A 13,485-nucleotide genomic window follows, 5' to 3' on the forward strand; every position below is an offset into this window, starting at 1 on the left:
TGCTCAAGAATTTGCGATAATAAGATGATATTGACTGAAGTTTCACATTATTAATGATATTGTCATCAAACTGCTCATCAATATCAACTGCTCAAATCTTGACAAAATGGCATACATTTAGGGCTAAACCATTTGCTTGCAGGGAGTGTCATATAATTGTGTAGGGATAGACATGTAAATAAACTTATATTGAACACAGTGCAAACATCATAGAGCTAAAAGTATTGATAGAGCTCACATTGTAAATATTTACTAAAGGATGGATAAATTTTTCAAAGTACCTACAATAAGTGAATCAATTTTGTTACTAATTTTAAATTCAGCTGGCAGCTTTTCATGATACTTTCACATGATTGTCCATTCCAACTGTGCTGATGATACCTTTTTTGTCTTTGATTAACAGGAATGCAATCACCATGTGACTGTGGTTGCATTGAGCGTCTTACCATAGGTACACACATAGCATCTGATATTCGGCAAGCTGTCTATCAAGATATTGGACTGACATGCTGTGCCGGTGTAGCGCATAACAAAGTACTTGCAAAGCTAGTTGCTGGTGCCAATAAACCAAATGATCAGACTTTGCTGCTACCACATCAAGCTGATCATTTGTTACTGAGTCTTTCCAAGATTCGTCTCATTCCAGGTGTGCTAAGTCAAACATTTTAAACCGTCAATGATGGCATTACTTTTCCTGAAATATTAATTTAGATAAGGCCAAGAAAAATAAAAAGTTTGTTTCTCATCCTAGACATATTTCAAATATGATGCGGTGACGTGGGTTTTTTACTCTCAAATTGTATTTTATTCTTCAATCAACAAGAACGCGGAAAAAACATGAAAACAATACAGGAATGCACGCAGAGATAAATGCACAGCAGTGTTGCTTTAGTATTTTTGTATAGCAACAGTTCTGCTATTTGACTTTTAGTGCAGCAATGCACAGTTTTGACAGTGTAATATAACAGTGACATGTGTACAGTTCTGAATGCAATGTTGGTGTCAATTATTTTGTTTATGGTTTTGTCTTATACAGCACTGTGTTATCTACTGTTGTCGCATATTTTTGTGTTTTTTAAAATTTTATTTCCTCATGAGCAGAAAAAAAGGTTGGCGCAGTGGGTCTGAATTGACACGCGCGAGGATGAGTAACAAACTATTTATTTTTCTTGGCCTAACTATATTTTAAATCTTACAAGTTGATCTTCTTTGCTTGTTGTATTTCTTGTAAATCATTTGATGCAATGATACTTGTAATTTAGATACAAACAAACTATAAGGTACCTGTTAGATATATGTAGAAACTACTGGTACAGGTAGAGTGCATATCAAAGAGTAAGAAATAACAAAAAAAGAAATAACCATTTGACATAATTATTCAGACGTTTGAAGGCTGCAGAACACAAAAGAAAACTATCTTTAACTTACATATGTTGACCACAGACAGACCAGGCTGCTTGAGTCTTTCATATTTTGTTTTATCAAGTTCCAGTGAAGCTTTACTGACATGCATTCAGTTGAAATTACAGTATTATATTATGAATCAAAACCATGATTAGTCCAGCTATCGTCTTATGTTTGCAAGTAAAGTGTGTTATCATTTGTTCTTTTTATTCATAGCACAGCGGGAATTTGTTAAAGACTCTCTTTTTACTCTGTAGGGATTGGTCATACAACAGCAAAGCGATTGGTTGCCATGGGGATGAACTCTGTACATGACCTGAGAGTTTTTCCATTAGAAGTACTCCAAAATGAATTTGGTACCAATCTAGCTGTTACAATGTATCAATTAGCCAATGGCATTGATGATTCTCCTGTAAAACCTTCTGGTGCCCCTCAGGTACGTGTTGCTTTGCATGTTAGAGATACTTGCCAGTACCATTACTTGAAGAACTGTCTGCATGGCCTCTGTGATACCAGTTACTTACTACAGAGATCTGCAGTATCAGTGGCTTAACCTGTTCTCCCCATTATCCTGTAAGCAGGTCCACACTTACCATTGCAAACAATGGGGTTGGGTCAAACTATGGTGGTGAAAGGGTTAGTGTACCCCTGCCTCAAATGTTCACTGAGATGTACATGTCTGTCTGTTGACCATGAGTGTCAGTAGTTACACTGCAATATGAAATATTTGTATATTGCCTGGTTTTGTCTCAGTACAAAGAAACCATATAAGCTCTCTGGGGTGGATGGCAATATGTATGATGACAGACATGTCTCTTCCTGCATTTGGCTAATTCACTTCTACCTTGACTTTTAGTCTGGTTCCCTGACCCATTTTCCCCGGTAGAGGGCGTGGGGAAAAATAGGGTCAGGTACCGGCAAATGTAAACATGGACGCTATTGGGTTAAAATAAAACAAGCTGTGATTGGATGAAAGTAACACTTGTAACTTTTTCTCATGTTTCTTGGGTTTCGCACTTTCAGGCTCACTTGACACCAACTTCTTGTTTGTACCACAAAGCCGTGGAGGTAGAAAGAGAGGCTTTCTACCTCCATCATTTAGCCACTGTAATTTAGCACACCTCTTGATACTTTTAGAACGTCGACATGATGCCTGGCATTTTTCACGAAATTCGGACACCATTCTATCCATCGAAATCAATCGTCGTTCACAGTTTCAACAAAGTTTGCTTTCAATTAGCTGTGATATCGCAGCAGTACTTGTGGCGTGTATCGAACGTGCTCGGGTCATTGGGGTCACGCCACAGTCGGCGATGACCTCAATGACCCTAGCGCGTTCGATACACGCCACAAGTACTGCTGCGATATCACAGCCAGCCTTCAATCACCTCTATTTCCCCGTCCTTCTGGATTAATCCTTTCAGTTTATGTTTCCCGTCTCGTGTGCCAATGTTTTTGGTTCGGATACCAGTGTTCGAACATAATTCTGATCCAGTCGAATTTTGACCGGCGTTTTCATGGTAGCAGCCATATTTGTTGTAGCATATGTTCTGTCAGGTGACTAACCTCCGCCATCTTGAACAAAATTCTGTTCAAGATGGCTACCCGGTACCTGACCCTATTTTTCCCATGCCCTCTACTGGGGAAAATTGGTCAGGGAACCAGACTACCTTGACTTTCTCAAAGTGACTTAGATTTCCAATTGAAAGTTTGATGTCTGTAAACATTGTGTATTTCAGCTAGTTATCCATACCAATAAACGTGACACATATCACAAGTTTAACCCTTATCTTGTCAAGTCTGTCATTTCCTCATCTGCCAAATCATTACAAAACAGCAATTTAGCCAAAATCTAGATGGATTTTATCTACTTGGCATGGTATGTTACAGCAGATTAAGTCAGTAAAAATCTAGTTGAAAGCATCAGTGTTTCCAGAGGCCTTCCAGTTTTCAAGTGTTTGTGAAAATGCAGCACTTTGGCAGGTATGTAAAGGTACCGGAAATCGACAAGTGTGGGGCCAAAGTGAGGGCCCTCATAATCAAAGTGGACTTTGGACATGTGTTGCCTCACTGGCTTTATCAAACTTGATCTGATGTTGAAACTTGGCGGGATAAGGGTTATATCTGCAAAAACACGCCATGTAAAAGCATGGAAATTTCCAACATCTGTTGACTTCAGATGTTTTATATTCTATTCACATTGCTGGTGCTTGATACATAAACTTCAAGGCTTTTGTACTCATTATGATTTCCCCCACATGCTCAGAATTCTGAAATCATATTTTATATTTTAATCCTTTCTTCTCATTGTTATCATTCTCCATGTATTCATTTGAATTCATTCCTGTCATTTTCATGTGTTTGATTCCAGTCAATAAGTGATGAAGATTCATTCAAAAAATGCAGTAAATTGGAAGAAGCCAAAGAACACATGACAGGTCTACTCAAGAATCTTATCACAAGGTAAAAACCGCATCAAGAATGCTCAGCCCCAATTTCAAATGAATTATTTGAATTTTTCATGAGGGTACAGTACATTGATATGGCAGAGAGAAATTTGAATCAAAGTGGTATCACCAATTTCTGCAAAATCATTAACAATTTTTCCAATGTAAGGTAGCTATCTTTGTTTCACCGGGAGAATTCCCAAGAACATACAACAAACAAATGAGAAAATGAGTTTTCCAATTTTTTTGTGTGCATTTTTTCATATCCGGTGATATAGGCAGTTTGACAACATGCCACAACCATTATTTCTTTGGATGCTGTGCCTCAGAACAATATATATAAATGACTTCCAGGTGGCTTATTGTATTGTAGAAACTAAATCTGCTGGACTACTGTACTGGTATCTGTAATGATTATTTTTTGATTACATTTGTTTTCATTCAGGATAAACAATGATGGAAGAGTGCCACAGACAATCAGAGTGACCGTCAGAAAATTCTCACAAACACATAAATGGAGTCGTGAAAGTCGTCAGTGTTCAGTTCCAAATGATATTGCCAACACGTTTCTCAAAGGTGATATTAACATTTTTTTAAGCTCATTTGTGGTGAAAGTAATATTTGAAGTAGTGCTGTTTGTCATATGGAGAAAATTTAATATGTAGTTCATAAGGAAATGTTTCCTGAATGCAGCTTTGAAAAGTGACTTTTGTTACTAGTTCAATTTCTAAGGTATGCTTGCTTTTACCATGACGTTGAAACAACTTTGAAATGTTTAAAAATAATTTTTTCTAATAATTTTTGATATAACAATTTTTTTTTCTTGTTTAAATATTTCTTGTTTGATATAATGCAATGTTTCATGCAAAGTCAGTTAATCACTAAAGTCATTTAGCATTTGCAAAATATCATATACAAGATGTTAAACCTATACACCGTCAATTCCTATAGAACATTTCAAAGGGAGTCGATTGTTCACACTTGAGATGTTTCTGAATTACTTCCTTCCATCAACAGGTGTGACAGGACAACAAACCTTGCTGAATAAACTTCTAGACTTGTGTGTGGTGTTATTTTGCAAGATGGTGGACATCAAGAATCAGTTCCATTTGACTCTCATCAATGTTTGTTTTGCCAAATTGAAAGAAAGAACCAAGAGCTCAAGTACAATAAGTTCATTCTTTGGCGGTACCAATAAGAGGAAAGAAGTGTCAACAATCTCACAAGTCAGTAGTCAGACCAGTAATGAAAAAATACAGACAGTCAAGTTGAATCTTTACTCTGCTGATGAAGACACTGCTGCTCTGTGCCATGAGGGTACCACAAGTACTGCACATGATAAAACGGAGTCCAATGACAGCAAATTAACTGTTTGTGGTTGGTTTGAACCTCAAATAACATCAGGACCAGAATCTAACTTGCCCAGCAGATACAATATCAAAGCTGATCAGAAGGAAAGTGAACAAAATGTGTTTTGTGAGAATACACAGAGTCAACAAATGCCTGGATTCACTCCATTGAAAAGGAGCAGATCGACCGAAAGGCTATCAAACTCAAGTCACACAGTTTCTCATCCAAAACTGACACAAGATGGTAGCAGTGGTGGGTATGCCAGTACAGATGGTTATTCAAGTAATAAAATGGATTACTTCAAGAAGTCAAAATCATTCTTTGCAAAGAAGAAAGACTCACTGGTCAGTCAGTGGGGGAAACCAACACATACCTGTGAGCAAAATCAGGTGACCAGTATTAGTGTCGGGGAAACTGCAAGCAGTCAAATGAATGGTGGAACTCTTCCTTTTTTAGGGTCATCTCAGGATATTGACCCCAAAGAGTTTGCAGAATTGCAGAGTTGTACAGCTCCCTCTAAAGTTGACTTACCCAAGGGCATTGACTCCACAGTGTTTGCAGAGTTACCAGCCGATGTCCAGCAAGAATTACTACACTCGTGGAAGACTGATTTTCATACACCATTTCAAACAACTTCACAACAAAGGAAACCATCACAACCAAGCAAAAAACAAAAGACTACTGTAACTATTGAACAGTACTTTTCAAGAAAGTAAGCGAATAAAGCACAAAGCTGATAGCACTCCCATGTAGTTACAGTGAATGGAGCGTGTCAATGGATCAAGTTCATTTCTTATTTTTATCATTCACATTAGCTTACATACCCTTGCCATGTTTACCCTGGTCTTGGTATGTTGTTTATGACATATCAAAAATATGTTAGTCTACTGTGAGGAGACAAATTAACAAATGAAGATTTGTGATTAGTTATGCTTCAACATGATATTATCCCCTAATATTTTTCTTCCTTCAGTGAAGGAAAATACTCGTGACGTAATGACCGTGTCACCACGAGTCGTGACACGGTCATTACATCACTCGTATTTTCCTTCGCTGAACGAAGAAAAATATTAGGGAATAATATACTTACCACATGCACAAGCCAAGAATTCGTATTTTTACGCTCCCATATATGCATATGTATATATGCAAATGGGAGGTATTCGTATAAAGTGGCAAAATGGCGTCTGTGTGTATGTATGTAAGTATGTATGTATGTCTGTTAGTCCGTCCACATCAAAAACTCCTAAACCGTAGCACCTACTGTCTTAGTATTTGGTGTACAGGTGCACCTAGGGGTGGAGATGTGAATTTGTTCCAATGAACATGTCAGTGCCAAAAATATACAAATGAGGGGGGCGAAAAAGAAAAAATCCTGCAAATGGCTAAAACTCACTAAGCATTGGTCAGATTTGGTTGAAACTTGGTATGCAGATTTCTTTAGGTACCGTATTCTAAATTATGTGTGCAAAAATTGGGATGAAATTTGCATGTTTGTATTTTTAGGGTATTTTTTCCGTTTTTAGTCAAAAAATCTTGTTCTCTGAAATCGCTTCTCTGATTGCTATGAAACTTAATATTCATGTTCCTCAGAATGACCTCAGTCACGCTTGTACAAATTGTATTGATATTGTCATATTTGTGATATTGTCATATTTATAATTTTGGGGCAATTTTCCTAATTTTTGATTAAAAAATTTTAAATCCAAAAACTACTGATTTGATAGCTTTGATATTTGGTATACAGGTATCTAAGATTAATCTCAATATAATGTATTGAAGGTATGCTGAAACTGGCCATTTTTTTTTTATTTTTGGGGCAATTTTTGCCTTTTTTGGTCAAAAAATTTTTCTCCTAAAACTTCTGATCTGGTAGCTTTGATATCTAGTTTACAGGTTCCTAGGGGTTTTTTTTATTAGATATATTTAAAATTAGGATGAAATCTGCAATTTTGTATTTTGGGGGCAATTTTTCTCATTTTTGTTCAAAAAATTTGTTTCTCAAAATTTACCAGTCTGATGATTGCTTTGATATTTAGTAAACCGGTTCTTAGGGTTTTTGTTAATAAGATATATTGAAATTAAGTTGAAATCCGGAATTTTGAATTTTTGGGGCAACTTTGCGAAACTTTCAGTTTTACTGGGATATAGGCTTTCATTTTGTATTTTTAAGATTTTTTTTGGTAATTTTATACCTACTGGAACTAAGAGTATATAATGTGGTGATTTAGTAAGCATTTGATATGGTAAAACTGTATTTGGTGTTGAAATGCGGTAAGAAAATCCTGGCAGATTTTGAAAAAATTCCAAACAAATGCCAATAAAAAATTCAGCCAGAGAAGGTTTGACAAAAAGAAAAGGTGGGAGAGTGGGGAAAAAAGAATGTACAATGGATCGGATAAAAAAGATAATGTACCTCATCGATCTTCCAGACACCATCCCTTATCAAATGGTCCACCCCGATGTATTTTTGTGCACAATTAACCATGCAGTGTTTTTTAGCTCCCATAGCCATATGTATATATGGCAATGGAAGCTATTCTTATAGGCTAGGGAAATGTCTGTATGTATGTATGTCTGTATGTCTGTGTGTCTGTATGTCTGTATGTCTGTCCGTCAACATCAAAAACTCCAAAACCGCTGTACATTTCATCTTGATATTTGGTGTGTACATGAATGATGGGCTGTAGATGAGATTTTGTTCAAATGAAGTTGTCATTGCCAAAATTATGCAAATTAAAAAACTCAATAACCACTGAGCAGATTACATGAAAAACTAGCATGTAAGTACTTTTGGTTGACATGAAATGATTGTGCACATCTTGGGTCAGTATCTTGGACTTGCTATTTTTCATGAATTTTTTTGTAATTTTCTCCCATTTTTGGTCAAAAAATCTCCTGCTCTGAAACCACAAGTCCGATTGATTTGAAACTTGGTATGGAAGTGCATAGGAGTGACCTTTCCCAAATTTGGGCAAATCGTGGTGAAATTTGCATATTTTTAGTTTACACGTCCATAGACTCCCATGTATAAGGCAGATCTCAATAGACTCCCATGTATAAGGCCACGAAAAATAAAAATTTAGTTTCTCATCGTATTCATATTGCAAAAAGGATGCAGTGACACAATTTTTAGTCCCCACGGATGAAGTCCAGTGAGCTTATAGATTGGGTCATGTCCGTCTGTTCGTCCATCCGTGAGTCCATCCGTTCATGCAGATATCACTTTACCTCATTAATTATGGACACATCTAATTCTGGGCAAGCGAATAGAGCTAGAGATCTGATTTTTTGACATATAGGGATTAATTAGCAATATAATTTTTTTTTTCAAAATGTCATGTAACCTCGATGACCTTTGACCTTGATTATACATATATATACATATTTCAGTAACCACAATTTCTATACCCTCCAATTTTGATAGGATATTAGACCTTAAGATGTCACATCTTGTACCTCATTTATAATGCGCATATGTATTTCTTGGCTGGCCAATACTGCTAGAGGTCTGATCTTTTTTCCCGATTTAGAACCATAACTTAGACATGCCTCATGTGTTTCAAATTGGGAACAACAACATAGACCTATGTGCCCATAGAGCTCAACATATACACTCCAGTGATACTTCCTGCCCCATCAAGACTAATACTCCTATTACAAGTGGGGACTATGTCATTGTAAATGACTTGTTGAGTTAATGGTTGTATCACAGTATTCGATATATCTAATTCTGTATTTTTTCCATTTTATATTCTGAATAATTACATTAAACATATTTCACTGTCTCCAGTACATTTCATTTAAGTATTTTCACTTCATGCACTTTATCCCTTTCACACGTTCAAATATCTGACCAGAGAACAAACACTAAATAGTGCAGGATGGGAGCTACAGTGTCATTGACGCTATTTTTTAGTTTAAGATGTCAAGTTAGGTAAGGATTTGAAAGGAATAGTCAAGTTCACCACAGTTTAACTTTATCTCTTGTGTCATCATCCTTGTGTAATTGGTTAAGTTTCTAAGTTGTTCCAGATGTGGATGCACCAGCTGTTCTGGAAGAAAACAATGTTTACTTTTCCCTGTAGGGTTTCTGAGTTGATGATTGTATGTTGAAATTTCTCCATGTATCTGGTGTATGGGCAAAGTGTAAACATTGGTTGCATGTTATGTATTTCAGTCTATGTAAAATATTTTAAATGAAAAATCAAGAACAGTTTACTTTGTGCTTGTAAAAGATAATATATTTGTCAATACATAAACTGCCTTGCAGATTGATTGTCTTAAAGATTATCACAGAAGTAGAAAAGGAAAAGAAACTAATCAAATTGCTGTAACATATTCACTCTCAGTGCCTGTATAGGCCTATACTTAACTATTTTATCATTACATTCAGCTGTTTGTTATATATCACTCTGTGCCAGTCTGTATGTCAGTCTGTCTGTATATGTATGTCCATGTTTCATACAATTGTTGACTTGTTTTGATAACTATATGGGAGCGAACAGTGATGTTGTCACTATTTTTTGCAAAATAAAAGAAGTTTTCCATGACGATTCCGCATTTAAACTTTTGAAATACTTTAGGAATAATATCAGTACGCCATGCGCAAGTTGTCAATCATTTCCAGTCGTCTGTCGCGTGCATGAGAGAGGAACACGGTGTTCACGTTCGTTGGTGTATGGAGCAAATGCCAGAGGACCTCTCGGTCTACACGTACCTTCCACAAAGTTATACTCTATTTCAAAGAGAGCATAGGCCTAGAAATTTATCACAGACGAAGATACGCTATTTTTGGGGAATAAATATCGACTGAATATCGACAGCGCGAACACTGTAAACGTCGCACTTGACCCTGTTTGCAATGCTTACGGAATCCACAGATACGCGACCAGCTTCGAGTTCGTTGTTTCAGCAAATTATTCACGTAATTCCTTCAGAATGTACAGGTGGTACACTCTTGTGTTTACATCATTCGGATTATTAATGTCGTGGTCTGTGAAAATATCGATTTCATTACATGACTTTTGGAGGCATGGACACCGCACTTAACCCCTCATGTTGCAGTGGAAACCGTTTTTCTACCGTGGTCTACAGAGTGCGTCGAAAGTTCAAGCGTCAGCGGCATCCATACGAATACAAACCCCAATGCATATCAGCAACAAAACTAAAACACAAGATCTCAAAAATTTGCCTAGTTGATGTATTGTCACAGTCTAATAATCATGACTAATGTTTGCGTTATTTTCAGGTCAGACACATTTTGATCGTGGGAGAAATTTCGGCCACCATGTTGTTTGTTTACATTTTTACAAGCACGCCAAAGATCAACAACAAAAAGAGGTCCGACGCACCAAAATTGATGACATAGACGCAGGTTGTCGTGACGTAGTACGACCAGAGAATAAATCCCGTATTTTTTGTTCGGAGACGACAAACTTGGCTTGTGCATGTGATAAAGTAATTTAAAGCTGTGGAATAATAATTCAAAAGTGACTTTTTCCTTTACATTGAATTGTTGTTCCAATCAACACAATTTGGCAAAAATATATGGCTGAGAAAGGGATTTGTATTTCCTATAGCCTGCCATCACTATCCCTCTACCTCCAAGAAATTGTCACCATATTTCACACTGCCAGGAAAGTTGTTTTATTCTGCCGTGTTCTCTAGAAGTTACTAAAAACATGTTTTATTTATTGGAACTGTGTATTTTTGTGACCTTGCAAAGAACAAAACTAAGATTTCCACAATTATAGGCTTTACTGTTTGTCTTTAAACATCTTGATAATAATTCTGTTAATTTGTTTATTGTGTCATTTCTGAAGTGAAGCAAAACACCAAATATACCACTGCCACTGTTACATGATATAGATTTTATATATAAAACTCTGATTTTATTTTTTCAATATATTTACATGAAGGACAATAAACATATATGTTTATAATTTACTAAATCTTCTATTTTTCACTTATTACCATCATTGTGACATGCAGCCACTCATGCATCCTTCTGGTAAATTCCTAAATTTGAAGGACTTGTAAATTGGCAAAATAATTCAGGCACTTGAAAATCACAGAAAATTCCTGTTTATATTGTTGTTTTTTTCTGAAAAAAGAGTTACAGATGAAAGTCATCCTCAGTGTTGATTACTTGGGTGACATCAACTTGACATAAATTCAGTAATAATCTCCTTTAACTTAGTCAATGTCATTACTTAATGTCAAGTTGAGATATAATTTCAGTAACAATGTCTTTGACAGATTTATCAATGTCAACGGTGATGGAGTTTTCACCTTGTGGAGGTTCTACTGTTTCTAACTGTGATTGGAGTAGACTGCTTGGCATGAAGTGATTCTTTCTAGCAGACATTCTGGCTTGTAGCAGCTCTTCAGTGCCTTTGAGATAAACAATCACTATACTCGCATCTTTTGACTTATCATGGTCCGGTGGATGCAACCTATCAGCACTTGTGTCACCATAAACTAAGATATCTCTATAGGTCTTCTTCAGTGCTGAACATCCCAGAATTCCACTTTCACTGCTTTCAATCCATCTGCAGTATGAACAGAGAGGATTTATATATTTGAGATATCTGACATTTCATCAATTGAAATTATTCAAAAAAAGTTTCCTTCAACAGTTTTCATTTCTGAAATTACAAAATGGAGTGTTTGTAATGTCAGGAGTGGGTGTGCCACTCAATAAGTTTTCAATCAAAAGTAATGGTTGAGTCAATGCAGTAAGAGTGAAATTGCAAATATCAGAATTTAATAGGTGTATAAGGAAAGGTACCGGAATCAACAATTTGATTGCAAGGCATGTTCTAATAAATATTGAATAATGGTTCTACACAAAGATTTTACTTTGTATGAATTCCAGCCATTGTAACAAGTCATTTCAGATGATTTTCATCAGAAGAAGAGTGATTTTTGCAAAAATGTCAGTTATGACCTCCTTGCACGGACATGATAAATTGTATGTGACATTATGAAGGAGGGTTGCAATGACATCTGCATTCTCAGGTTAATTGTCAGACTTCAATACTGAATCAGGTGACCAAGGAAAGATGCAATACTGATGGCAGTATATTTTAATAGGGTATGATATGCTAGTGTCTCATACTCTTTTAAAATATATTGCTGACTGTAGTAAAAGATGTCCTTAGATTGACTAGTAATCTTTTAAATGTGAGGCTGTTAACCTTTGAACTCGGACTTCTTGGTAACCTGTGACAGACATCATGCAGACACATACATTCATGCAGGGTGTCAGGGGCAAAGATGACCACATGACAAGGATATCACTACATACCTTCTTATAATTCTGTGGAGTCCCAACAACCATGGAAGACGATCCTAGTAAACAGAGAATATTGTGATTTGATTTCTTTTGTTTTTGCAATGCCAGTGCAATATGTATTTCAAAACTAACAATGTTGAAATAACTTCTAACAGAATGAGTTGTTTTAGTCATGTGGAAGGTCAGTATGTTAAAATTAAAGGCCAGAAAGAACATAATGTAAAGTGTAGATGGAAAACTTTTTCTGGGCTCTTTGCAACCAGCATGTCCATTCAGGCACAAATCCCATATTCTCAACTTTTCTTTTTGTCATTTTATGGGTTGAAGTTTTTATGGTGAAAGCATCAACTGAAGCATGTTGGGAAGCCTAATGAATAATTACCCATTTTTCTAGACAGCTCTTTGACAACCATTACAAAAGTAATAATTATGATAATAATAATAATAATAATAAGATAATTACAGATAAAATATATCTCTAAGATCCAAAAAGCAAGATAAAGGTGTTTCGCACTCTGAACAATAATTAAGATATTTACAAAACAACCCAGTGACAGGTCATCTTGAATAAGAACACATTTCTTACCTCATCTGTCAGTGGTATTCCACTACTCATCTTCAATTTATTTGATTCAGTGTGATAATCATCAGCATCAACATAGGACCAGGATAGCTGGCAGAATATGTCGAATATCAATTGGTCATTTGCTATTGTCTTGGTCAATGTCATCTTAAAAGATAGGTACATTATCTGGAAACCACGGAAACATGAAAGTGTCCCCTTATCTGACTTCATTTATATGCAGACTTTGGAAAACTTCAGATGTCAGTTACCAGCACAGCTGTAATTATCCCTCCCAGTAAATAGCCTGGCATCATGGGTGTATGATAGTATTAAGCAAGCTTTGCCAGTGTGACCTGTATACAACAGATCATTTTTCTGTTGTTCAAATACTGGTATAAATGAGCAATTTCTGGCAAACT

General features: G+C 36.1%; 2 protein-coding genes across 5 annotated transcripts in view; one reads left to right on the top strand and one right to left on the bottom strand.

Moving 5' to 3' along the window:
• LOC139121923 (DNA polymerase iota-like) overlaps positions 1-10,582 on the top strand; it is a 22,136-nt gene extending 11,554 nt beyond the window's left edge. For both annotated transcript variants that reach the window (XM_070687246.1, XM_070687247.1), the window contains exons 6-11: positions 404-646; positions 1,662-1,840; positions 3,776-3,867; positions 4,297-4,427; positions 4,869-5,913; positions 10,453-10,582. In XM_070687246.1, the coding sequence (XP_070543347.1) occupies positions 404-646; positions 1,662-1,840; positions 3,776-3,867; positions 4,297-4,427; positions 4,869-5,913; positions 10,453-10,468 (1,706 nt within the window). In that variant the 3' untranslated portion in view covers positions 10,469-10,582. The remainder of the gene's footprint in view (positions 1-403; positions 647-1,661; positions 1,841-3,775; positions 3,868-4,296; positions 4,428-4,868; positions 5,914-10,452) is intronic.
• Positions 9,740-13,485, bottom strand: part of LOC139121929 (probable gluconokinase) — a 7,309-nt gene continuing 3,563 nt past the window's right edge. For 2 of the 3 annotated variants that reach the window (XM_070687256.1, XM_070687257.1), the window contains exons 3-5: positions 13,088-13,252; positions 12,514-12,557; positions 9,740-11,755 (exon numbers count right to left, since the gene is read on the bottom strand). In XM_070687256.1, coding sequence (XP_070543357.1) covers positions 11,413-11,755; positions 12,514-12,557; positions 13,088-13,252 — 552 coding nt within the window. In that variant the 3' untranslated portion in view covers positions 9,740-11,412. The remainder of the gene's footprint in view (positions 11,756-12,513; positions 12,558-13,087; positions 13,253-13,485) is intronic. The other variant, XM_070687258.1, reaches the window with a different exon arrangement.

The sequence above is a fragment of the Ptychodera flava genome, chromosome 21, assembly GCF_041260155.1.
Source record: "Ptychodera flava strain L36383 chromosome 21, AS_Pfla_20210202, whole genome shotgun sequence".
NCBI classification, from domain to species: domain Eukaryota; kingdom Metazoa; phylum Hemichordata; class Enteropneusta; family Ptychoderidae; genus Ptychodera; species Ptychodera flava.